A 27,631-nucleotide genomic window follows, 5' to 3' on the forward strand; every position below is an offset into this window, starting at 1 on the left:
AAAAGCCCAAAGTGGTGCTGTGGCTCAAGTAGTAGAGGCTAACCTGAGCACAGAGACTCAGGGACAGCACCCAGGTCTGAGTTCAAGCCCCAGTACCAGCAAAAAAAAACAAAACAAAACAACAAACCACCACAACAACAACAGCCATCGTCACTCCATGGGTTTCCCAGAGGGACCATGTCTCTTTTCCTTACTCCTCCTTGCCTTTCTCCAACATGGTGCTGGGGACAGTGTTAGCCGAGTAAGAACAGCACCACGCATGTGGTATTCAGGTAAGGGGTAGGTTTATTCAGTAGACCTGCTGGAACCAGGACAGGTTGGCCCTCCACGACGCTGAGAAAGGCCTGGGGGAGAGCAGGGAAAAAGAGCTGGGTAAGAGAGAGAGCTGGGAAAGAGGGAGAAAAGAGCTAGAAAAGAGAGCGTCTGGGCCTGGGCTAGAGTATGGGCGGAGAAAGGTGTGGCCACATCAAATTCAGATGTGACCTCTTCCAGGTGTGCCAGTTGCCTAGGTAATACAGGTACTGGGTGGAGACTTTGCTGTGAGGAGGGTGGAGTCTGCTGACTATCCAGGAGCGGACCTTACATTAAGTATTCCAGTCTTGTTTGTAGAATGATTGCAAATCCCAGATTTTCAACCACATCGGCCACAAGTTTCAATACAAATTAAAAACAATCATCTACACTAGAGTGTGTGCGTTAAGATCTTGAAGACCAAATGCAGGCACTTAGAGGCAACCCAAGACCCCAGGTTCCCAAATAGCCAATCCAGTGGGCAGGCTCGATGGGCGTGGCTTGGAAGGCGGCGGGACAGAGGGCGTGACCTGAGACGTGTACGGGAGGCGGGGCTTACGGCGCAGCGGCCCCGCCCAGGAGCGGGCGGCTCCGGGGTGAGGGCCGGGCGGAGCTCTGGGCCTCCCCAGGCGGGCCCAGGCGCTGTGCTGTGGTCTCGGCCTCGGCCGGTGGCCCTGGTCACGGACCACGCCGCCGCGGCCGCCATCTTGCCCGCGTCCCAGCTCCGCGGCGGGAGGGGCATTGCTTCCTGGCCGGAAGCGGCTGCGCGGCGGCCGCGCCGCCACCTCAGGTCAGTGACCATGACTCGGCCACGTCTCGGTGGAAACAGTGGTGGCGCCTCCGTGAGGGGATCCGGGAGATCGCGGGGAGAGAGGCGCGCGCGGCGGCGGCGGGCCCGGGGCGTCCTCCCAGCCTCGCGTGCTCCGCGCCGAGGGATGAGGAACTCAGGGCGGCGGCCCGGCCTGGCCGGGAAGAAGCCTGCGGGCTGCCGGCGCCGCGCGGGGACCTCCTCCCGGGGATCTCCTCCCGGACGCCCCAGGCCGGGCCGGGCCTGGCAGGACTGCAGCCTCGCCGCGTCCCTGCCCCGGACGGGAGGCGCAGCCAGGCGCCGCGCGCGTGGTTCCCGGCGTTCCCGGTTCTGCTCGTCCTACTCGATGCTCCTTCAGGGCCTGTCACCGGGAGAGCTCGGTTGTTAGGGGTAATGAACGTTCCATAAGAGGACGAATGAAGCTTCTTCGCTTTGCCGAAACTGCTTGGCAAAAGAGTGCTTGTGTGGGGCTGGTGAGTTTACTGTAAGGAGAACTTGGCTGTGTACAGGGCGTCTTGAAGGTGGTGACATTTCTGGAGGCAGGTGACTCTCTGTGCTTTTTTATTATAGTGTTTTGGGCTGTCCAGTAACCACGTGGGGTGAAGGTGGGCGGTAAGTGAAATGTACACACCGGATTTCCCAGACCGCGCGTGCGCGCGCGCGCACACACACACACACACACACACACACACACACGTAAAATTTCTTAGTAATTTTGAATGGATTATATATTAATATTTTGATAGGTTGAGGGAAATGTATGTTTAATTCCATTTACTTCTACAATTTCAACATGACAGCAAGAGAATTTTAAATCAGATAGCTCACACTATAGTTCTGTCCGTGCTGTTACACATGCAGGGGTGACAGGGTTCACTTGGCTTGCTTTTGCTGATAAGCCATTAAAGGTTGTGAGCAGTTGTTAAACTTGAAGGTGAGAATCCAAATATAAACTGTAATTATTGCACTTCCTCCACAACCGACTTTTTAGTGTCTAAAGCATTTGGAACCAGGAAAAAGGGGTAGTGATACTAATGTCTGTGTGAAGAAAAGAGTTAATTTCATTTTATTGTCAAAACTTTGAGCAGGAAATGAGATAGATTCTTACTTGTATGGTCTTGGTGTGTGAAGGGACTTACTCTAGGGATCTAAGCTTGTGAGTGAGTGATTTCAGAGTTCTGTTCTCTCTTCACTAGATTTCTGTATCTAGTTAGTTGTGTGTGTTCATGGACAAAAACCCATCTATATTGTGTATTACATTTCCTTAGAAAATACATATAGACGCAGACTAACTTTGTAATGTGCATCATATGCAGAGGCATGAGACCCACTACCTTGAAATTTATAATAGTAAAAAATATGCATTTTCAGCTTGTACTGGGCTTGCATAGTAGCTAATCTAGGATTAGAAGTTGACAGACCTTTCATAAGAACCAAAATATCTGGTCTTTGCTGTAGTCCCATTTTTTTTTTTTTTTTAAGAAAAATCGTTGTTGTTGTTGTTGTTGTTGGTTCTGGGGCCTGAACTCTGGGCCTGGGTGCTGCCCGTCAGCTCTTCAGTTCAAGGGCTAGCACTCTACCACTTGAACCACAGTGCCATTTCTGGCTTTTTCTATTTATGTGGTGCTGAAGAATCGGACCCAGGGCCTCATGCATGCAAGACAAGCACTCCACCACTGAGCCACCTTCCCAGCCCTTTAGTCCCATAGTGAATGCAGATTTGTTCCTTTCTAATTTTCAAGTTCAGTGATACTGTGTGAGTTTCTGTAATATGATTTTTATGCATAGTAACAAATATTTTAAGGGCATTGGTAGCATCAGAGAAATACTGATGATTCTTTGTTGAAAGTCAGGTAATCAAATGATTTGCAAAGCTATATTAATTTTGAGCTGGGCTTTTTGTGTGTGAGTGGAATCTATAGTTTTCTTACTGTAGACCATTTGTATAAAGGGTGGAGTTGAGAGATGGAAGCCTAGACTCAAAAATGTTTATTTTAGCCAGGTGCTGGAGGCTCACACTTGTAATCCCAGCTACTCAGGAGGCTGAGATCTGAGGATCATGATTTGAAGCTAGCCTGGGCAGGAAAGTCTGTGAAACTCTTTATCTCCAATGAACTACTCAAAGCCAGAAGTGCTATTGTGGCTCAAGTAGTTGAGCACTTGCCCAACCAAGCAAAAGAATCTCAGGGACAGTGCCCAGGCCCAGAGTTCAAGCCTCAGGACCAGCAAATAAAAATAATTATTATTATTATAATAATAACTGAAGTGGGGCTGGGAAGGTGGCTCAGTATGCAGAGCGCTTGCCTTGCATGCATGAGGCCCTGGGTTCCATTCCTCAGCACCACATAAGCAAAAAGAAAAAAGCCGGAAGTGGCACTGTGGCTCAAGTGGTAGAGCACTAGCCTTGAGCTGAAGAGCTGAGGGACAGCGTCCAGGCCCAGAGTTCAGTCCTCACGACCGGACCCACCCACCCCCCACCCCCCAAAAAAAAAAAAAATAACTGTAGTGTTTATTTCAGCATTTATCTCTTAGTGAGATAAATGGGCATATCATGGGATTATCTCCAAATAAGAGGTTTTCTATTATGTGTATCTCTTTTACATTCCTAAATTTTCAAGCATTCTTAAATTTTGACTGTACATCATTACTTTAATGCAAGGATTACCAGATCAGGGACTTCACCTGCTCCTGTGTACTGCTGTGTTCCAGCATGTAGAGCAGTGATTAGAACACAGAAGGTGATCAATAAACAGATACAGAATAAACAAAGGGCAATGTTTTAGAGAAGTCCTCTTTGTGGCTCTTTTCCATCATTGGCACCAGTTATTTTGGTTCTAATAATTAAATCAGTGGAAGGATGAGGGAATTTGTAATACTTGGAAAGGGAGTTATGAGAAGCATTAGAGGAACCACTTAAGGCTGGTGTTGTATCATTTGATTTGCACCACAACTTTGATTTGAACCAAAACTTTGTTTTGGTTTGTTGGAGTCTCTTGGATTTGTTTGCCTGGGCTGGCTTTGAACCTCGATCCTCAATCTCAGTCCCCTAAGTAGTTAAGATTACAGACGTGAGCCAGTGGCGCCCAACTGTTTGTTCATTTTGAATCTAAGTTACCACCGCTTGCTAGACATTAGAAACAGAAGTTTAAATATTTGTAGCTAGCCTTTAATTTTAAAACATGAGAATAAGGCATATGACTCAAGTAGTAGAACCCTTGCCCGGCATGTACAATGAATGCCCTGGTGTAGTCCCAGTGCCATGAAAAGAAAGGAAGAAAGGGAGAAAAGCATTTTCAATTATACCAGTTTTAGTTTATTCTTAAAGTGCTAGAATATTTAGCTTTTCAAAATCCCATGTCAACACTTATTCAAAATTTATAGAATTGAAAACCAAGAGTCTCTAATGTTCAGTGAATTCATTTTTCCAAAAGGGTATTATGTGTGTACTGCTGGTCATACTAGGATGATTTTAGATAAAACACAATTCAGCATTTTTTGATAATTATATATTTGTTTTCTTAAATGTTAGAAAAGATATAAGTACACAATACCCATGATTTATGGACATCATAATTAAAGTTAATTTTCAGATTTAAAGAATGTATCCCTTTAAAGAAAGACATAAAAATTCAAGTGGTACCTGAATGACTGAGATTATTTAGGAAATACTAATTCAGTCCAGCTCATTTATTCTATAGATGAGAAGACCTTGCATAACCAGTAGCAGAGTGAGGAATTCAGATTTACTCAGTACATTACACTATTTATGCAATTATTCAAGATATTTTTGTTAACATTGAAGAAGAGGGCTGGGAATGTGGCTTAGTGGTAGAGTGCTTGCCTGGCATGCGTGAAGCCATGGGTTTGATTCCTCAGTACCACATAAAAAGAAAAAGCTGAAAGTGGCAATGTGGCTCAAGTATTAGAGCTCAGGGACAGATCTTGGGCCCTGAGTTCATGCCCTAGGAACAGTTCACCTCCAAAAAAAAAAAAATGGAAGAAACCTGTGTTAATTTCTTTTTGTACTCTAAATTTGTATTGTCCATATACTGGCTACATGTGGCTATTTATATTAAGATGAGTTAGAAGTAAATAAAGTTTAAAATTTGAGCCAGTCATACTTATAATGTTCAGTAGCCACATGTGGCTGAGAATTCCCATATTAACACAGATATGTGTTATTCTGTCATAGAAGAAAGTTCTGTTGGGCAATGCTGCTCTGACTATTGCTTGGGAACCTGATTCATAATGTTTTTTTTTCTCTTCTTCAAAGGAATGGTAATTATAAATTTACTTACGTCATTGATGTTATTATAATCCACGAGGTTAAGTTGAAGGTATTAATAATGGTACAATTAAGATAATTGATCATGGGAAATAAAACCAGGATGGGGTTCTCAGATTCATATTAGTTCATTTTGTTAGAGGAAGTAGTTGCTCTCTTTTCTCCTTTTTTTTATTTATTATTTTATTTTATTTTTTTGTGAACACACTGTACAGAGGGGTTACAATTACATGGGCAGGATAATGCATACATTTCTTATCAAGCATTGCAGCCTCCTCCTTTGTTTAACCTTCACATCCCTTCCCAGCCTCCACCCCCACCCAATCCTCCCCGCCTCCCTCCTCTCCCCCACCAACATTGTAGAGCTCGTTTTCGACATGACAACTTGCACTTCTCATTGTTGCAACAGGTCCACCTGTATCCTTAAACGACTTGTTTTTCCCCATCTCCTCTACAAGTTATACTGACATCAAATATAGTGAAAGCGGGGGTTATACTGTGGGGGAGGGACATACAAAGCAACAAATGAATAATCTTATAAATGCGTTAGAAACAAATGCATGAAAGAAAAAAACATTAAAATACATATCTAAGGGTTCCTTTTCCTAACATCACATTATCTGACCTTTTCCGCTTGACTCATACATATACTAGATATTGCAAATAAGGGAAACCATGGGACCTATGTTTCTTTGGGCCTGGCTTACTTCACTTACTATAATTTTTTCCAAGTTTTTCCATTTCCTAACAAATGGGGCAATGTCATTCTTTCTGATGGGAGGCATAGAATTCCATTGTGTATATATACCACATTTTCTTGTTGCATTCATCTACTGAGGGGCATCTGGGCTGGTTCCATATCTTAGCTATGGTAAATAATGCTGCAATAAACATAGTTGTGCTGGTAGCTTTAGTGTGGTCTTGTTTGTAAACATTAGGGTAAATGCCCAAAAGTGGGATTGCTGGGTCATAGGGGAGCTCTATGTGGAGTCTTTTGAGGAACCTCCATACTGCTTTCCAAAGTGGTTGAACAAGTTTACATTCCCACCAACAATGAAGTAAGGTTCCCTTCTGTCCACATCCCCTCCAGCATCTGTTGTTGTTAGAGTTCTTGATTTTTGCCATTCCAACTGGAGTGAGGTGGTATCTCAATGTTGTTTTGATTTGCATTTCTTTTATGGCTAGGGATGTTGAGCATTTCTTCATGTGTCTATTGGCCATCCTTCTTTCTTCTTCAGAGAAGTTTCTCTTTAAGTCTTTAGCCCACTTATTTATTGGGCAGTTGTTTCTTTGAGGATTTGTTGTTATTATAATCCCCGAGGTTAAGTTGAAGGTATTAATAATGGTACAATTAAGATAATTGATCATGGGAAATAAAACCAGGATGGGGTTCTCAGATTCATATTAGTTCGTTTTGTTAGAGGAAGTAGTTGCTCTCTTTTCTCCTTTTTTTTTTAATCAGTAAATATCATCTTGAATTCATGCGTGATGGAGAGAAGAAATTCAAACATACTTTATTTTTTAAAATAAGTTTTTTATTGTGAAAATACCATACAGAGGGATTACAGTTACATGAGCAAGGGGATGAGTACAGTTCTTATCCAGCATTGTTGCCTCCTCCTTTGTTTTTCCCCTTTCAAACATACTTTAAAAACAGTGTTTGTACAGAGCATTTCTTGATTTCTAAGTATTTTATTCAATGTAATCATGTTTTATTAAATTTTAAACTTTTCTGTTTTTAAACACTTGCAGTGAATGGACCAGACTGGACTCTCTGAGCACATTAATAAACATGAGTGGTACCAAACCTGACATTTTGTGGGCACCGCACCAGGTTGATAGATTTGTTGTATGTGACTCAGAATTGAGCCTTTATCATGTGGAATCTACTGTGAATTCAGAACTCAAAGCTGGATCTTTGCGTTTATCTGAAGACTCTGCAGCTACATTATTATCAATAAATTCAGATACACCTTATATGAAATGCGTTGCATGGTATCTCAATTATGATCCGGAATGTCTCTTAGCAGTTGGACAAGCAAATGGTCGAGTTGTACTTACAAGTCTTGGTCAAGATCATAATTCAAAGTTCAAAGATTTAATAGGAAAAGAATTTGTTCCAAAACATGCACGGCAATGCAATACCCTTGCATGGAATCCACTGGACAGTAACTGGCTTGCTGCAGGTCTAGATAAACACAGAGCTGACTTTTCAGTGCTAATATGGGATATTTGCAGCAAATACACTCCTGATATTGTTCCCATGGAGAAAGTGAGGCTTTCAGCAGGTGAGACTGAAACATCATTATTAGTAACAAAACCTCTTTATGAATTAGGACAGAATGATGCTTGTCTTTCTCTCTGTTGGCTTCCACGAGACCAGAAACTTCTGCTTGCTGGTATGCATCGTAACCTAGCCATATTTGATCTTCGGAATACTAGCCAAAAGATGTTTGTAAATACAAAAGCTGTTCAGGGGGTGACAGTAGACCCATACTTTCATGATCGTGTTGCTTCCTTCTATGAAGGCCAGGTTGCAATATGGGATCTTAGAAAATTTGAGAAGCCAGTTTTGACTTTGACTGAGCAACCAAAGCCCTTAACCAAAGTAGCATGGTGTCCAACTAGGACTGGTCTGCTTGCCACTTTAACAAGGGATAGCAATATTATTCGGTTATATGATATGCAGCATACACCCACTCCCATTGGGGATGAAACTGAGCCTACAATAATTGAAAGAAGTGTGCAACCTTGTGACAATTACATTGCTTCCTTTGCATGGCACCCAACGAGTCAAAATCGAATGATAGTTGTAACTCCTAACCGAACAATGTCTGACTTCACTGTTTTTGAAAGGATATCTCTTGCCTGGAGCCCAATTACATCATTAATGTGGGCTTGTGGTCGTCATTTGTATGAATGTGCAGAAGAAGAAAATGACAATTCTTTAGAAAAAGATATAGCAACAAAAATGCGCCTCCGGGCTTTATCAAGGTATGGACTTGATACAGAGCAGGTGTGGAGAAACTACATTTTGGCTGGAAATGAAGATCCACAGCTCAAGTCACTCTGGTATACTCTGCACTATATCCTTTGTGGCTTGAATATTCTGAGATAAACTAGATAGAAATATCCTTGTGTTTGCTGAAAGGCCAGATTTTACATATACTGAATATAGGTTACATAATACTAAAATTATGACGTAAAATTGTTCAGAACTTGAAAAACTGCTTTGTAGATTGTATAGGAGGAAAAATGTGTACCTTATTGGATACCTGTTATCAATAAGCTCCTAGTCAGAGTAAATTTAACTTTGTAAGATTTTATTATGCATCAGTGTATTTCCTATACACTTAAATACTTATGAAACAGTATACAGAAGACATGGATCAAAAATCTCCAGGAAACAAAGGATCATTGGTTTACGCAGGAATTAAATCAATAGTAAAGTCATCTTTGGGTAAGAAAATCCATTCTATTTTTTCAAGTATGTTTGTAATTTTCATACTAATATTGTGTCCTTCATTTGGTTGAAATTATGACAGTTATTTCAGAATTATGAATATAAAAACCCTTTGTCTTTTTTTGGTTTCTGGTCAGATATTTTAGGGAATTGTCCATTTATATGCTTAATTTCCTTTTTGGAAAGGTCTTATGCAAGATGATTTGTATGCTGCTGATTGTTACTTTGGATTTTATCATTGCATTTTTGCTCTCATAAATTATGTCAGGCATGGTGGTATGCCTATAATCCCAGCTACTTGGAAGGTAGAGAGTTCCAGTTGTGGTTTGAAGCCATGCTAGGCCAAAAGTCTGTGAGAACCTATCTCAGCAAACAAGCTGGGCATAGTGGTGCGTATCTGTAATTCTAGCTTAACTGGAGGCATAGGTAAGAGGATTGAGGTCTGAGGCTGACCTGAGCAAACACACAGGACCCTATCTAAAGATTTCCTGAGAACAAAAAGGGATGGGAGTATAACTCAAATGGTAAAATAGCTTGCCTAGGAAGTTCAAGCCCTCATGCCATCCAAACAAAATACCAAAAAACCTATAGAAACCTAAATTACAGAGCCAGGAATAAGGGTGTATTCCTGTAACCCCAGCTAGTTGGGAGATAGAGATTGTATTGCATTTCAAGGCCAGTCAAGCAAAAGTTAAACCCTATCTTTTATTTTTTAAATTGATATTTAGTTGAATTTTTCTTTTTTTCCTATTTTTTATTGTGAAGGTGATATACAGAGGTGATATACAGTTATATAAGTAAAGTAATAAGCACATTTCTTGTCAAATTTGTTACCCCTTCCCTCATTTTTCTCCTACTTTCCCTTCCATCCAACGCTCCTCCCCAAGTTGTACAGATCATTCCAACATACTGTCTTGTGTATATTGTTGTTGCATTGGTTCCCCCTTGTCCTTTGTCTCACCATTCTGTTGTTCCTCTTCCCTTCCCTAATTCAAATAAATGTATATACAATACCAGGGTATCAAAATCAAATACAGTGACAACAGGGGATATACCATAGGGAGAAGAACATACAAAAAAAAAAACAAAAAAATCATAGTATATTAAAAACAACAACAACCAAGAAAAACCCCTTGTGTCCATGTCTTGGAGTTCATGTTACTTAGCATCATTTTATATGGTCATATGTACATAGCTATTGAGCTATTCTACTCATTTGCTAAGATTATCCTAGACACACACTAATTATTGCAAATAAGGGAAACCATGGGACCTATGTTTCTTTGGGTCTGCCTTACTTCGCTTAATAAGATATTTATTCCAAGTCTTTCCATTTCCTTACAAGTGGGGTGGTTGGTGTCATTCTTTCTGATGGAAGCATGGAATTCCATTATATATATATATATATATATATATGTATATATATATATATATATACATTATATATATATCACATTTTCTTGATCTATTCATCTACTGAGGGACATCTGGGTTTGTTCCATATCTTAGCTATGTAAACCCTATCTTAAAAAGTTCGCATATGATTAAAAGTCATACTTTAATGATATATTTAAAACCACAGTAACATTGTGTTTCTTCATTTATAGCCATAGCATAGTCATTGAACTATGAAATGATCTCTGAGCAACCAAAATAAAATTCTTTAAAGTGATAATAGTTTAAAAATAAGTGATTGCGTATTTAGTTTAAAAGTAAGTGATTGTATATTTAGGATACACAGGATTGTGGGTTCAATTCATAACTCTAAAAATTGGGTTGTAAATGTAGTTCAGTATAGAGAGCATACCCTGGGTTCAATTACACACACACACAGAGGTAATTTCAATTTCCAGAATTTTATAAATAACTCATATTGAAACTTTTCCAGAAAGCAATCAGATACAATTTAAAATATGTATTAATATGAAGCCAGGCACTGGTGGCTTATGCCTATTATCCTAGCTACTCAGGAGGCTGAGACCTGGGGATTGTAGTTTGAAGCTAGATGGGGCAGGAAAGTTTTTGAAACTTATCTCCAGTTAACCACCTGGAAGTAGAGATGTGGCTCAAGTAATAGAATACTAGCCTTGAATGAAAAAGCTCAGAGATAGCACCTGGGCCCTAAGTTCAAAAGCCAGGACTGGCACAAAAAAAATTTAAAAAAAAACACTAACATGAATAATTTTAGGTTTATGACAACCTGTCATCAACATAATCAAAAAATATTTGTAAGTATGATTTAGATACAGTGAGAGTTTAGGCTTAAGCCATGAACTATATTCTTTTCAAGTATATAGACTAAGTAAATTTTTTAAAATGTATGTTTGTGTAGTCTTATGTGAAATTCTTAGTTTTGTTTATGTATAACCCTGTGTTACCTTCTGCAGCCTGTCTGAAGCTAGTCAATTTTGGACATTGTATTAGATTACAGTAGCATCATTTGCATGGGTGAGAAATCTGGTCACAGCCCAGTTGGGCCCTATGCTCAGAGTCTAACAAGACTAATAAAGATGTTTTCTAAGCTGTATTTCTTTTCAGACCTGAGTATGTTTTCATATGAATTTGGTTGATGGCAGAATTCAACAACCATAGATAGATAAAGTTTGTAGGAATGAGATCTTGAACACAAATTTGGCTTAAAATAATGTAGTGCACATCTCTATATTAACCATAGGGAAAGAGGAGAAAGGACATGATACTTAGGATGAATGAGTTGGGTGACCAGAGGCTAAATGGCTGAAGATTTCTTGCAGTTTCAGGAGTAAGACAGCCATTTTTGTTTGTTTGTTCTATGGCCAGGTGATATCCTAATCTCCTTCGTGGCTGTTCCAAGTTTCTTGTCAAAGGGCCTTCTCAGAGACTGTGTCACCAACATGGTAGCTTCTACTTCTTCAGGTCTCCTTCACAGAGATCTCCTGTTACTTCTCTTACTTTTAGATCCTCTTAAAGTCAAGCCTATTCACAATAATCTCCCACTAATTCAAAGTTAGATAAGTACTCTGAGTTACATCTGCAAAATTATTTCACTCGTGCTGTATTTTATGGTGTAGAAGTAAGTCACAGGTTTTCCCTGGTATAAAGAGACAAGGTTTATACAGAGGTACAGTTACCAAGAAGTATAAATCATGGAGACTTACTTGCATTTCTGCCTGTAACTATCAAATTGAGTTAAGAATGATACAAACCTATTTAGGGCTTAGGTTGTGGCTCAAGTGGTAGAGCACCTGGCTAGCAAACATGAGGCTCTGAGTTTAAATCCCAATACTGACCAAAAAAACCTTACTTACAAAGTTTGCAAAGAACATAGTTAACTTATTATCTTTTCACTTTAGTAATTACCTTAAACTTTCAAAGTACATTGAGGCCTGTGATCCCATTTTTTCATGTGTTTGTACTGTCTTGTAGCATTTAACAATATGGTCAACAGAGATGGTCCATCTTTCTCCTATTGTATGACTGCACAGATATAGAAGAGAAGATAGAGAAAGGTGAAAGAAGTCAAGACCATTTCTGGATCTTGGGCAGTAAAGATTCATTGTAAACACAACAGTCATAAGAAGCCAGGCATGGTAATGCACATGTATAATCCCAACACTCAGGGGAAAGCAACAGGGAAGATTGGGTTTAGTGAGTTGCAAAGTACATCATCATGCAGGGCACCTTGTCTGTTTTGTTTGCAAGGAATCTCTTCAGCTTAATATTCAGTAGAAGTTCCCTTGACCTCTTCCTTCTCTTGTTTCAGTGAGCAAAGAGATTACTGAAAGTAAATTAATGAATAAAATATGGGACTGTAAGTTAAAAGCAATATGTAGGAAATAGAGGAAATGAGTTGTGAGTTAGGTAAGGTAGTAGATACATGTATTTATATTAGAATGTCAGGGAAGCTTCTCTGAAGCAGGGATTCAGTCCATCTGAGCATTCACTCTGATTCTCTTAGCTGTTTGCTAACCCAGTTATTTTATGTAGAAACACGTAAAATTTTATTTGTGGCATATGCCATTTTTATGCTATCATAAAATTGTGGTCATGAAGTTTAATATTTTAAATATATTGGTGAAATATGTCCATGTAAAACTGAAAATAAATGAAACAGAAAATGTTTTCTCTTTTTAGGAATGGTGGAAAGCAGCAGACATAATTGGAGTGGGTTGGATAAGCAAGCTGATATTCAGAATTTAAATGAAGAGAGAATCTTAGCTTTGCAGCTTTGTGGGTGGATAAAGAAAGGAACGGATGTAGATGTGGGGCCATTTTTGAACTCTCTTGTACAAGAAGGGGAATGGGAGAGAGCCGCTGCTGTGGCATTGTTCAACTTGGATATCCGACGAGCAATCCAAATCCTGAATGAAGGGGCATCTTCAGAAAAAGGTATTAGGTTATGTTCTAAGAATTGGCAATATGTAGAATCCTTTAAAGACACTGATCATTTTCACATATCTGTTTCATCAGTTAATATTTTTATATGTTTTTGTTAAAACCAGAATAGTACTATATCACAGCAAATGTTAGCCTATTGCTTTTATTCATATACAAATTTAGGTCTATAAAACTAAAGATGTAAATGTCATTTTAATAATATGAGAAGTTTTCTAATTTTGTAATGTTTTTCTTTTTTAGGCAGTTAATATATGCTAAAAAATACTTAAAGATTTAGGATTACCTTAGTTTGTAAGTGCTTTTTTGACACACATTTAGATGTTTTCAGTGTTTTCTTTCTCTATTTCGTGGTTGTTGACTGACTCTTAGAAAACTAAGTGACACTTCTAAATTTAGATCAATAAATTAAAGGTATGTAAAAACATACTTTGGTCTGCAGAGATGCTATTGCTTGAATCTAGTAATAGAAACATATTCCATGTAATATTTTTCTTAAAATAAATGTGATTTTTTTTCCTTTCCTTTTTTTTTTTGCTTTAGCATTTTTACCAGAGGATCTCTAAAAATCAAATCTTAATCTAAAGCTTCAGGATATTTTCTTATCAGAACCATTTTCAAATAAAAACATACATACTTGCACTTTAAGAATTGAAAACGATAATGTTTTACCCAGATTGGCATCTTTTCCTTTTCATTTGCTCTAACAAAAGCCTTTTCTCTTTGAGAATGTAGCAGATGACATGTGCCAATGGGAAAAAAGAATTAATGTTTAATTTCTAGGATTCCATTTCTAGACAGACACTGTAGCTCAGTCGTAAGTAGAGTGCTCTGTATCTGGAAAATTTGGCAGTAGATTTAAACACCCATATTACAGTAAAAAGAGTCATTCTAGTGACTTTAAAAACTTGATTAAGGACTGAAGAAAAGACTTGAGTTAAACATTCCACTTAGAAATGAATTATTCTACATGGAGCCCAAAGAGATTTCTTCCCTAATTTTTATGTTTTATTTTTAAAGACAATGGAGAAGGTAAAGGAGGTAATAAACACAAAGTAACTTGTGGAAAATATTTGTAAAAATGATAGTGAGTCTGTTAAAAACATAAATCGAGAGATGCCAGTTTATTTAGAAAAGAATTATTATAATCAAGTAACAGAGTAAAGAACCCATGGGGTGGTAGATGCCTGTAAAAACCCCACCTAGTTAGGAAACAGAGGTAGGTGTTTTGCAGTTCCAGACCTATCTAAGAAAACTAAAGCAAATATGACTAATGGACAGACATAGCACAATATGTAGTATATTTGGGTTCAAAACTGCAGTACCAAAAAAGAAGAGGTAGAGGAGAAAAACAGTAAGAACACTGTAATGAATATAAAAAATACTTAGAAAAAGTTTAACTTACCTTTTCTCTTTTGAAGCTAAACTTCCATTAGCAGCTAGAGAGCTTACGGCCATATTAGAATCTCCCTAGCAGCCTTATAAACTATGAATTTTTAAAACACTATCATTAATAGTTAATAAATGCCTTGATGCAAATACATGTAAATCCAATTCTGTGAAAATTCTGATAGTTCATTTTGTCCTAAAAATTACAAATATGCAATAATTGAAATACTGAAATATTTTTGTACTCTGTGGTTGACACTGATATACCTAAGTGAGTATGTTATATATAGGAAAATAATTTCTAAAATAACAGTCCTGAGATGCAATAGTACTTACTATCAGTGCTTTGAAATAGCTCAGCATAAATGAGCTTATTGGTATAGTTGGCAGTGATCCTGATAGGTAGATTACTTTTCTTCATTTAGCTACCAAATAATAACATATTGTATAAGAAACTGCCTGTGAAACTGCTTGAAAATTAAAAGACATATTGCTTCACAGGATTTGCAAATATGCGAACGAGCTATTTGCAAGAGTGGAAAGTTTTTCATTACAGTCATCAACTTTCCAGTTAAAATCAAAACCCTTATTCTAGTAAGCTCATTTTTCCAGAGGTAAAATTCACCTCCTAATTTCTGTGCTTTTAAAGAATATTGGAAGCAGGTGGTAAGTTTTGATCACTTTGATTAGCTGGCTATTTTTAATATGCAGGAGATCTGAATCTCAATGTGGTAGCAATGGCTTTATCAGGTTATACGGATGAGAAGAACTCCCTTTGGAGAGAAATGTGCAGTACTCTACGATTACAACTAAACAACCCATATCTATGTGTCATGTTTGCATTTCTGACAAGTGAAACAGGATCTTATGATGGAGTTTTGGTAAGCTAATTTGTTTCCCAAGATCATCCTTACAATTAAGGTTGGAGTTTTTAATTGTTAAAATTTTCAAATGCTAAAATATTCAAATGTTTTTATAGTTTGATATATTTCAGTATATTATAATTTTACATAATATAGATGTGAAACTATGGTTTAAAATATAATGTTAAGCCAGGTGGCCAGTGGCCCATACCTGTAATCCTAGCTACTCAGGAGGCTGAGACCTGAGAATCATGATTCAAAGCCAGCCCAGGCAGGAAAGTCCATGAGACTCTTATCTACAATTAACCACCAGGAAACTGGAAGTGGTGCTGTGGCTCAAATGGTAGAGTGCTTGCCTTAAGCTGAAGAGCTGAGGGACAGCGCCCAGACTTGTTCAAGACCCATGACCAACCAAAAAAATTAAAAAAAAAAAAAATATATATATATATATATATAATTTTAAACTATAACTTTAAATATCCAACTTTGAAATTTTTTGAGCCTTTCTGTTGAGTGTTATTATCAAGCTAGAGACTAATGGATATCAAACTGGGTTTACTTTTATATAATTTTGTTAATATAGTTTACAGGTATGGAAAGAATATGTTATTCTTTAGCTTAGGAACTGACCTCCAAAAATCAACTATATAAACAATATATTTGCTGTTAAAATATGCAGTGTGTGTGTGTGCATGTGTGTGTGTGCATGCGCATATGTGTTCATGCATGTATATGTTTGGACTATGTACTTTGGGCTAAGTAAACAAGTTGTGATTGATGGGTCACTTTTGCTTTTTGGTCAGTATGGCCACATCAACTTTTCTGAGTGCACATTTGTCATTTTCAGACATGTTCCTGTTTGGAAAATAAATTATATGATTGTAGTACCTGTATTGGCTTGTTTAATTATTTGATAGTTTTATTATTTTTTTTCCTCTTCTGCTTTAGCCACCTATGGCCACATTACACATAGCTTTATTACAAAGTGAGGAATGAAATGAGATTTGCTTAGTGGGTTTCATTTGTTGGGTTTTAGGCCACACATTAGTGATGTACATTTGTACCACTGGACTTTTTTTTCTAGTAATAAGGACTTTCTATATTGTTCTATATTATTTCATGTTTGCTAAAAAATTATTAAGTATTTCTTGTAAAATATACACTGTTGATTAATTGATAAAATGTCAATCCCTAAGAATTTGTAAAACATTTTATTGGGGTATCTTGTTGAAATTTTTTAACTCACTACTTCTTTTGTTAACAGAAGACAAATGTATCTTGAAGAGATAAAATGATACTTTCAGAAGGTGGTAGAGAATGATGGAGACTAGAAAAAGCAGTGAGGTGATAGAGAAGTAAATTGGTTTAATATTAAATTTCTGTATTTTAAGTTAAATGACCTGTAAAAAACATTTTTCCTTTCTTATACCCAAAAGTGATAGCTAAGAAGGAAAGTCATATAGCCAGGCTATTTCAAGAATATATTTAAATATATTTAATGTGTGTATAACTACTGTTATTAGCTTGCTAATGTTAAATTGCAAAGATAGTGAAAAGTACTAAATTGGGAAGTCAGATAAAAGACCTGAGTCCCTGCTCTACTACAGTTACCTTAGCCATCCATTTTTTTATTGTATTTTTGATATCTAGGTTTTTCACTTACGAAATGTGAGATACTATTTGTATCCCTTTCCAAATTGTAGTACATGTAATTGAACTTAAGAGTTTATTCCTGTTTGGTGGTAGAATCATATTTTATAATTGAGTTGTAGGGCTTGAACTCAGGGCCTAGGTGCTGTCACTGAGCCTCTTTGTGCTCAGAGCTAGCACTCCTCCACTTGAGCCACAGTGCCACTTCCAGTTTTTGAGCAGTTATAGGAGATAAGAGTCTCCCAGGGACTTTTCTGCCCTGGCTGGCTTTGAATCTCAATCATCAGATCTCAGCCTTCTTGAGTACCTAGGATTACAAGCGTGAGCCACTGGCACCCAGCTTAAGGATCTTTTAAAGAAGAAAACTAGAAAACTATCTCATAAAATGGTGTCATTGGAAATTATATCCATTTGCCATGTTTTCATTATTTTTTTACTAATCATAAAATTAATTGGACCACCCCAAATTTATAGCAAACGTTTTTCAAGCTAATGTTTTACAGTATTGACAAATATGTACAAATTGATCACAGTGCTGCTGAAAATTTTACAATGGACCATGTATGTAACACCATTTTATTTTACACCCTAATGTATTTAGAGTTATGAATTTTAAAACCTGGTTAATTACTTTATATTTATAAAGATGTGTTGCCATTCTTTCTAACTTCTGTACTGGTATACCCAGTTCACAAAATTTCTAGACTTGTGTTTAACTTAGCCAGTTTCCTAGTTTTCCTGAAATTAACTTTTATGATAGAATTATTGTATGAATCTTAGTTGATATGATATACATCAGCTACATAATTGAACAGGCTTTTTTCTAAACTAAATTTGGTCCATGTTTGGAAAGTAAATCTTTACTTTCAAGGACAATACCCTAGTGTGAGTTTCCTGACAGTTACAGCAGAAAAGGCAATCAATGACTCTTCCAACTTAGATACAATAATTTTTTAATACATTTGAAAATATCTACAAAAATTTAAAACTTGCAACATGTAAATTTTAACTCCTGGCCTTTTCTATTTCTAGTATGAAAACAGAGTTGCAGTACGGGACAGAGTGGCATTTGCTTGTAAATTCCTCAGTGATGCTCAGGTAAGAACTGCTTTAATTCCATGTGTTAGGCAAATAATATTATCAATTAGTTTGAGAATTTTAATTTTTATGCACCTCTGAAGTTTGCATATAAACTAAGAAGTAAGGTAATTTATTTGATATATTCTGTAAACATCTATCATAACTAAATATTCTGCTTAGAATGTTGATTTAATACTGTTTTTGCTGTTAGTAAAATGCTTAGTTAGCAGATAAAAATGTTAAACTCACTTATTTTCAGTATAGAAAACAGTAACTGCTGTTAGTGGAGTGTGAGCAATGCACATAACAGCACTACTACTACTTTAATAATGATGAAAGTCAGGGGGAGTACTGAGGAATCTTGACTGGAATTTGAGATGGGATATAGTCAGGAAGAACATAAAGGAAATATTTGTAGTGGTGATTTTGAAGTTTTCTTACAGCACAGATTTTCTGGTTTTATATACCACTATGATAGATAATATGAACTTTACAGAAAAATGAAAACATTTCTCTCTCTCTCTCTCTCTCTCCCTCTCTCTCTTCCTCTCCCTCTCTCTCTTCTTCTCCCTCTCTCTCTCCCTCTCTTTCTTTCTCTTTTTAATTGGTTGTAGGGATTGAGCTTGGGTGCTGGGTACTGTTCCTGAGCTTTTTTACCCAAGGCAAGTGCCCTAACACTTTGAGCTACAGTGCCAGTGCCACTTCTGCTTTTCTTCTGGTTAATTGGAGTTAAGAGTCTCATGGACTTTCCAGCCTGGGCTGGATTTGAACCACAATTATCAGATCTCAGCCTCCTGAATAGTTAGCATTACAGGCTTGAGGCAGCAGCACCTGGCTACATTTCTCTTTAAGATAGTAAACCATTTGCGGTATTTTTGTTGAATAATTGTCAACATAGAAAATGTCTTACTTTAAAAAATTATTTTAAATGATGTGGATCTGACATTGAAATGTGTAATAGATGGCGTTAAGAGAGTTTGGTCATGGGCTTTTGTTTCAAAATGTTTCCATTAGGAATGAAATTGTCCCAAATGTAGTAGTTTTCAAGTGAAAATATTACTTTAGAGAAATCATTTTGAATTTTTCCAGTTAAATAGATACATTGAAAAGTTGACCAATGAAATGAAAGAGGCTGGAAATTTGGAAGGCATTTTGCTTACAGGCCTTACTAAAGATGGAGTGGACTTAATGGAGAGTTATGTGGACAGAACTGGGGATGTTCAGACAGCAAGTTACTGCATGTTGCAGGTTAGTGAATTTTCAAAACTGGTTAAAAAAAATCTTAAACCACATTCTTCCTGCTGTATTCCTTGAGGGAAAAGTGAGCCTACACTTGTGTTTATTTAGGACCTTTTAAAGGTATTTAATTTTGACATAGTCAGTTGATCTACTTGTCTTACATTACTGTTTTGTCCTTAAGTTGCCTCATTGAGTTGTCCAAGTTTTGCCTTTTACTCTGAGAGGTACCAGTTTTCACTGAACCTGAACTTTTTCATACCATGCTCAAATAGAACCAAGAAATATATTCATGTTTTCCAATTGTTGACAGACATCTATCCTTTCTCTGATCTGAATTAGTCTTATGTTAACTTAACTCAGTTTCCCATTACTTTCATGAGGATGATTTTCTCCTATTTTTTTTCCCTTAGTTTTTGCTGCCCAGTAGAACTAGAGTGACTAAAACCAGAGTTCTGACAAAAGTTGACTTTTTGTTGGAAACATGATAGTAATTCAAAGTATTTCCCTTAGATTTCCTAACCCCTACAGCTAATCTTATCCTTTTATCTATCAGTGCTTCCTCTTTCCTGCCTTGTTTTTGTGGCAGCTGAAAGCCTGAGGTGTACTTAGGTAAGCTTAACAAAATGGCCAAAATACTTCCTTCCTGGTCCTTATATTTTGTTACTGTAAAACTGTGGAAGGCCAAGTCCTTCTAATTTGGTCATACTCTAAAATGTTTCCTCTGAAAATCATGTTAGAACTTGTTTTAGGTTTTATTGGGGTAGGTCTGAGAAAGACTTTCAACTATGAATAACCAAATTCTTCCATAATTTATCCTTATGGTCATGGAAAGATAGGGAAGAGATTGAAGATATCTGGTTTTTCTTTGTTTTTTTTAAAAAAATTATTCTAAGGGCCAGGAATGTGGCTTAGTGATAGAATGCTTGCTTAGCATATACGAAGTCTTGGGTATGATTCCTTAGTACCACATAAACAGAGAAAGCCAGAAGTAGTAGTATGGCCCAAGTGATAGATCCTTGAGCAAATAAAGCTCAGGGACAGTGCCCAGGTTCTGAGTTCAAGCCCCAGGACTGCAAAAAAAAAAAAAAAATGCTGGAATTGTGTGCTACTTTAGTACTTCTGCCTAGTGGCCATATTTAAGACTGAAGTAGATACCTACTTTTTTTTTTTTTTTTTTTAAGAAATAAGATTGTTGACTTGAGTTTTTCACATGTCCTTTTACCCAAATTTAAACTCTGGTAATTGGAATGAATAATTAGTTTAATAGATGAAAGACATACTCTTTTGAAGTAAACCTCTAATGATAGATTATCTTTATTAGCTGTTAAAAGTTTCCTTTTCTCTAGGCAAAATATTTAACCAAGTTTCCTTTGATAGTTTTTTTTTGTCTTTCCTTCAAGTAGTATTATGAAAACTGGGATTCAAACCAAAGTCCTAATTGTAACGGGAGGTAGACTTCCTCTGCTTTCCTCCACCTTGTAAAGTATAGGAGGATATCCAGATGAGCTATAAGCCATCTGTAAAACCCAAAACAAGCATAGATGAAATGTGGGACGTCAGTGCTTAAGAAAAACAAACTTGCTTTTCAGTATGGGTTCTATGCAGAAGAACTAAGAAAATTTTTGATTTGGTTTAGGCTTTCTTTTTTTTTTTTTTTTTTTTGGTCGGCCGTGGGGCTTGAACTCTGGGCCTGGGCACTGACCTTCAGCTCAAGGCGAGCGCTCTACCACTTGAGCTACAGTGCCACTTCCGGTTTTCTGGTGGTTTATTGGAGATAGGAGTCTCACAGTCTCTCCTGCCTGGGCTGGCTTTGAACCGCAATCCTCAGATCTCAGCCTCCTGAGTAGCTAGGATTACAGGCGTGAGCCACCAGCACCCGGCTTAGACTTTCTTATTTTTTAAGACAACAACTATATGTTTTAATTAAAGGCAAAAGAAAGAATGAATAGATTTAACTTACAGATAATAGGTGTTCAGATAGATAAAACAGTTAACAAAGTTTGTGAACCTGGAGGTTTATGGAAGTGAAACAAAAGAATTTATATCATTTATACCATTGTTTATTGCCTTCAACCAGGAAGGTGAATTGTTTTCTCTTGGCTCCTAAATTAACAAGTATGATATGTATAACACATGTTTATATCGTTAATGAAAATCAGTTTAAGGTAAAGTTAATGGAGTTTCATTACTTTATCTGGAGTGTTATTAGAAGCCAACTTTGGGAAGAAAGGAGGACTGTTTTTTTGTGACTCATACATCATGCAAAATACTCTTGTTTTAAGCCAAGATACTTTAAACAATTGAAATAATTCTTGGTTTATTTTTAGGGTTCACCTCTAGATGTTCTTAAAGATGAAAGGGTTCAATACTGGATTGAGAATTACAGAAATTTATTAGATGCCTGGAGGTTTTGGCACAAACGAGCTGAATTTGATATTCACAGGAGTAAATTGGACCCTAGTTCTAAGCCTTTAGCACAAGTAAGTACATGATTTTAGATCAGATTAAATAAAATGGTTACCTTTAATTTAGTGAACTATTATTACTTGTGCTATTACTTTTGTTAATTGGCTAGTCTTGATTGAACATTGCTCTTCCATTTTTGATCTTCCATTATTTTTTATTCCACCTTTCCTAAGACTTATAGGTAGCTTGAGTCTCATATATAAACCAGAGATGGCTCAGAGGATCTTATGAAAGTATAAATCCTAAGTCTCGTTGAAGTTATACAGTATTTGCAAAGTCCTTTCAGAATTTAAACTAGTACATAATCTTAGAACCTCCATCTGTTTATTGTTTTTATGTATGATTTTGGGCAGTAGAGTAGGATTTGGGATTTTTTTAAAAAAAATTAACAGCATACACATATTTATGTGTTTATTTGCACATGGAATTTTTTTCTTTTAGGATTAGATGTAAAAAGATTATGAATTATCACATAAGATCACTGTATTAGTTAAGACATTAAAATGTAGGTTATCCTCAACTTGAGCACTGGATGGTGCTATTTTCTTATTTTAGGAAATTGAAATTTTAGTATGCTCATATTGAAACAACCAGGTATTGGTAAAACAGTATTATGTTAAAATGTATGTAACTATCTATATAAGTGATTAAGAGCTGATGAGTTGACAAATGATCAGCTTTATTTGCTATTACTTTCAAATTTTAACAAACAGTACAAAATTCTTGTTTTCTTTTTATCTTTGAAACAAAACATTCTCTTTGTAGGGAAATTTTGTTCAAATTATATCACTGAACTTTAGCTGGTATGTTTTGTGATAGCCAGTGTGATTCTAATGTTCTTGATAGTTCAGATATGTGTTTTCACTGTATTTGATGTTGGTATAATTTGGGGAGGGGAAGGGAAAAAAACAAACTTTAAATAGTGATACAAGTGACCCCATTGCAACAATGAGATGTACAAGACGTTACGTCAATAAAACGAACTTTAGGATGGGAAGGGGAAACAAAGGAGGAGGCTACAATGCTTGATAAGAAATGTACTCATTATCTTGACCATTTAATTGTAATTCCTCTGTACAGTATTTTCACAATAAAAAAAAAAACGAATTTTACCACTTTGGCTGGGGGTGGGTAGGGGAGTGATGGGAGGGCAGGGACGGTAAGGGGAAATGAAGGAGGAGGCAACAATGCTTGATAAGAAATGTACTCATTACCTTGCTCATGTAATTGTAACCCCTCTGTATGGTATTTTCACAATAAAAAAAACTTATTAATTAAAAAATAAAGAAATGTTAGGTTCAAAATTTCCTGATTTTTCTGCCAACATAAGAGTATTAGGAAGATTGTGACTAAGTAAAGGTAGCAGAAAGGAAGTACCCAAGTAGTTTAATTGTTAAGTGAAGATTTTAAATGAGAGCTTGTTATACTTCAAATGAATCATTTGCAATACAAAAAAGTTTGCAAACTTATCTAGACAGTCATGATGGTGCATACATGTAATCCAGCACCTGAGAGATTGAGGCAGGAATATCATGAGGTCAAGACCAGTGGGGACTACATAAGGAGATCCTATCTCAAAAAAACATTTAAAAATTGATTTTGTAGTATCAAACTTGCATATGATTACAGTTTGCATTTCATTCATTTCTCTTTTCGTATATTTTATAGGTGTTTGTGAGTTGTAATTTCTGTGGCAAGTCCATCTCCTACAGCTGTTCATCTGTTCCTCATCAGGGCAGAGGTTTTAGTCAGTATGGTGTGAGTGGTTCGCCAACAAAATCTAAAGTCACAAGCTGCCCAGGATGCCGAAAACCTCTTCCTCGATGTGCACTTTGCCTCATTAATATGGGAACACCTGTTTCTAGCTGTCCTGGTATGACAAAGGCACAAAATGTTTTTTTGAGTTCAGCCTGTTCATACATAATTGATTTAGTAGTGTAGGTCAATAATTTCTAAGAAAAAGGCATTTTATGGACTTATTTTTGTAATCCTTCTAACTTACAAAATCTATACATTGAAAGTAAAATTTATATCCATGATATCTTAGATAATTTCATCAATGCTGACCAATTTAAATTTTTTAAGAAAAGCTAAAAACTAATCTTAGGATTTTACCATTTACTCGTCACTTTTGTGCTAGTATTAATTGAAAATTTGTCTTTCCTATGTCTGTTAACAAATCATGCATTACAAAACAGCTTTGGATAGTCTCAAAACACTTTGATATTTCCTCTTATTTCATCTACAGATCCTAACTGAAATAAATAGAAGAAAGTATTAGCCTAGGAATGTGGTCCTTTAGGTTTTGGTGTTGCTTCTAGTAGATAGATGTCTTTTTAATGGCTGGAAATACTGATTACTTTTTACTCATTTGTGATAAACATGGAAAAATTTTGAAAATAGTATATAATAAATACAGTGTACCTATGACCAGGAATATTCTACCTATTTACCTAACTTAAAATTGATATCTTAGCAAAAATGTAAATCAAAATATTTTGGATATTCAACACACCAGTATACAAAATGGGTTTAATAGTGTCAGAGTATCTGTTTTAGTTCCATGATATTTACTCTGTGACATTGAGTTACTTTAGCTATGTTAATATAAGGTGTTAGACTGTCAATCTAATAGTACTTAATTAGACCTAACAATTTTATTTTTATATCTTTATGAAATTTTAAAATCTTTTATTTCATCAGTGTTTTTATGAACAAACCACATTGAAGTGGCCAAAATTAATAGAATCAGTATTTTCAAAGCACAGGTTACATAAACATGCATAATGTAGTGTTATATATATGTAATCATATGATACAGCTCACGACATAGATTAAAATTATATTGTTAAAGTTTTTAACAATTTGCATCATATAACTTTAAATTTATATACATATATATGTATACATATCATATATACATATCATATACAGTGATAACCAAAGAAGAATGAGGCTCCTTATCTTATTCTAGTCCATACCAGTACTTTTGGTCATTTTTCCTTGCCTAGTGACACCTTTTTCATCCTCTCTAAAGGTAACCACCATCCATGTTAATCATCTCTTGCTTCTATGTATAATTTTTTCCACATATTTAGTTTTGCTTTTGATTTGAATTTTATATAAATGATAGAAAGTAGTCCTGGGTATTAAATTCAGAGTCTCATGTTTGGTATGCAAGTGCTCTGTCACTTGAGCCATGCTCTCAAATCCTTTTACATTTCTTTTTTGTCAGTCATGGGATTTGAACTCTGGTCACTGCCCTCAGCACTTCAGCTCAAGGCTAGCACCACTTGAGCCATAGCGCCACTGTCAGTTTTCTGGTATTTTATTGGAGATAAAAAGTCTCATGGACTTTCCTGCCCGGGCTAGACAGATCCTCAGATCTCAACCCCTGGAGTAGCTAGTATTACAGGCATGAGCCGCCGGCACCTGGCTGCTTTTCATTTTTCAGATATCTCTCACTTTTGCCTCAGGTACCTTTTGAGAGAGTATCACTAAGTTTTGGCTGGGCTGGTGATGAGCTTCACTTCTGTTTTTACCTCCCAAGTACCTAGGACTATGGAAATTACTGACTTACCTGTTTTAGTCAACATTATACTTGGGGTAGGAGGGGTTGTTGGCTTGTTTCAGTTATACTTGAACACAGCTATTCTACTTAGGATTTTTATGTCTGTTCAGGAGGGAGATTGGTCTGTAATCTTTCTTACTTTATCTTTGTTTTAGCAAAGGTTTATGAATGTGAAGGTTTTTTTCTTTTTGTTCTTTAAAAGAATATATAGTTAGAATTATTTGTACCTTCAGTATTTGGTAAAATTCACCTGTAAACTGGGCCTGGTATTTTCTTTCAGAAACATTAAACTACTACAAAGTTTTGGATTCAATTTTTTTTTAGTGGTAATTTATATTTTTTTACTTTTATATTTTTTTACTTTTTATTTTTTGTTGGCTATATACAAACATAGGCAAAATCCTATGATTTAATATTTATTCAACTTAAACTGTATCTTAACATTAGAATTATAATACCAATGTGATGTATAATTTATGTTTTGAACATAGTCATAGAAATATTATTATGAACTTAAAATATTGTGACATGGCTGCTAATAATGAACATCTTCTTTTCCTGTAGGTGGATCTAAATCAGACGAAAAAGTGGATTTGAGCAAGGACAAGAAATTAGCTCAATTTAACAACTGGTTTACATGGTGTCACAACTGTCGGCATGGTGGGCATGCTGGGCATATGCTTAGTTGGTTTAGGTAATGAGTATATTCCTTCTTCAATAAGCTTAGAGTTACAAGACATAAAAAGGTGGCCTATTAAATAGTTCAAGTTATTATTGTAAGCTATTAATGTCTAGTCAAAGGATGAATTTTATTAACAAATTTTAGAGTATATGTTTCTGTACTATATAATCTTAAACTAAAAATGAATACTTATATAATAGAAGTACTTATGGATTAAATGTTTGAATCGCTTCATTTGGGGAGATGATGTGTTCATAGCTCTTTACAAATGACTGAATATTCTGTAGTTTATCATGTAATCGAGTACATGTCAGATTATTAGATTATCTTTTGTGAATGAGCTTGGTGTGTAGGTATAAACAAATAGAATGGGGACTCTCAAAATGAAACTTTTTTTTTTTGTTTTCTGGTACTGGGGCTTGAACTCAAGGCTGTGTACTCACTTCGCCTGTTTGCTAGAGCTCTACCACTTGAGCCACACCTCCAGTTCTGGCTTGTTGCTGAGTAATTAGAGATAAGAGTCTTTCAGATTTGCCTGCTGGGCTAGCTTCAAACCTCCATCTTCAGATTCTTGAGTAGCTAGGACTGTAGTGTGAACCACTGACACCCTGTGTAAGACTGTACTTTTATTTTGAACAGTGCCAGTCATGCTGTGCTCTTTATTATTGTAGCATTCACCCGCAACTTATTAAACTTCATTCACATCCCTATCACTTTCCCAACTGTAAGTAAGCTATATACACAGAAAGAAGAGTCATTCATATTTAAGTCATGTTCTTCCCTAAGTTCAGCTAAGTAATCATTGAAGATCTGAGGTTTCTAAGATGTCTTTCCTCTAGGATTAATACTTTTCCAAATGCCATTTTGGAAACTTGAATTATAGATACATACCAAGAGATAAACAAATGTATGTGTGAATGTGTAGTTTGGATTTTTAACTGTTACTTGATTTTATTTTTATTTTTTTATTTTTTTTAGGGATCATGCAGAGTGCCCTGTGTCTGCATGTACATGTAAATGTATGCAGTTGGATACAACAGGGAATCTGGTACCTGCAGAGACTGTCCAGCCATAAAATGTTTCACCTAAAGAGAAACCTTCAAGTGGGAAATTTTCTAATGGAAGTCCTTCATAGCTCAGAAATATACCTCAGAACAAGTCACTTATGACTTCCCAATATTGGGAAAATAAATCATTCTATCAGATCAGCAATTTGATGTTTGAGTGCTTTTGATGTGCTTCAGAGACAAATGCTACTAGAATGAATATCAGAGTATGTGAGCATGTGTTCTATATGAGCATGTGTTCTATTCAGTAGGTAAAAAGTTCATTTTAGAACTTTTTTGGGTTTTATCAAAATTACAAATGCTGTATAAGAGCCCTGGTGATAAAAAGAACAGACCTTATGCCTGTATCTCTGAAACTGAAATTAGATATCTTTCAATAAAATCTTTACACTTTTAAAATAAA

The 27,631-nt window shown here is 36.4% G+C and overlaps 1 protein-coding gene across 1 annotated transcript; it reads left to right on the forward strand.

Annotated features, from left to right (window-relative positions):
* The first annotated feature begins 912 nt into the window (after positions 1–912).
* Mios (meiosis regulator for oocyte development) lies at positions 913–27,631 on the forward strand. Its single transcript, XM_042695957.1, has 11 exons — positions 913–1,081; positions 7,137–8,470; positions 8,746–8,844; positions 12,961–13,215; positions 15,322–15,491; positions 18,156–18,221; positions 19,293–19,451; positions 21,770–21,922; positions 23,577–23,781; positions 26,044–26,173; positions 27,140–27,631. Exons 2-11 carry the CDS (start codon positions 7,177–7,179, stop codon positions 27,234–27,236), a joined length of 2,628 nt encoding a protein of 875 aa, XP_042551891.1. The 5' UTR covers positions 913–1,081; positions 7,137–7,176; the 3' UTR covers positions 27,237–27,631.

Source organism: Dipodomys spectabilis, unplaced genomic scaffold (genome assembly GCF_019054845.1).
Source record: "Dipodomys spectabilis isolate Male_0828 unplaced genomic scaffold, ASM1905484v1 ptg000197l, whole genome shotgun sequence".
NCBI lineage: Eukaryota > Metazoa > Chordata > Mammalia > Rodentia > Heteromyidae > Dipodomys > Dipodomys spectabilis.

Bases quoted from the DNA above. Each gene is read 5' to 3' on its own strand.
- Mios (XM_042695957.1), top strand. From the start codon at position 7,177: ATGAGTGGTACCAAACCTGACATTTTGTGGGCACCGCACCAGGTTGAT. The intron at 23,782-26,043 runs GTATGACAAAGG...CTTTTCCTGTAG, and splicing joins ACCTGTTTCTAGCTGTCCTG to GTGGATCTAAATCAGACGAA. The intron at 26,174-27,139 runs GTAATGAGTATA...TATTTTTTTTAG, and splicing joins CATATGCTTAGTTGGTTTAG to GGATCATGCAGAGTGCCCTG.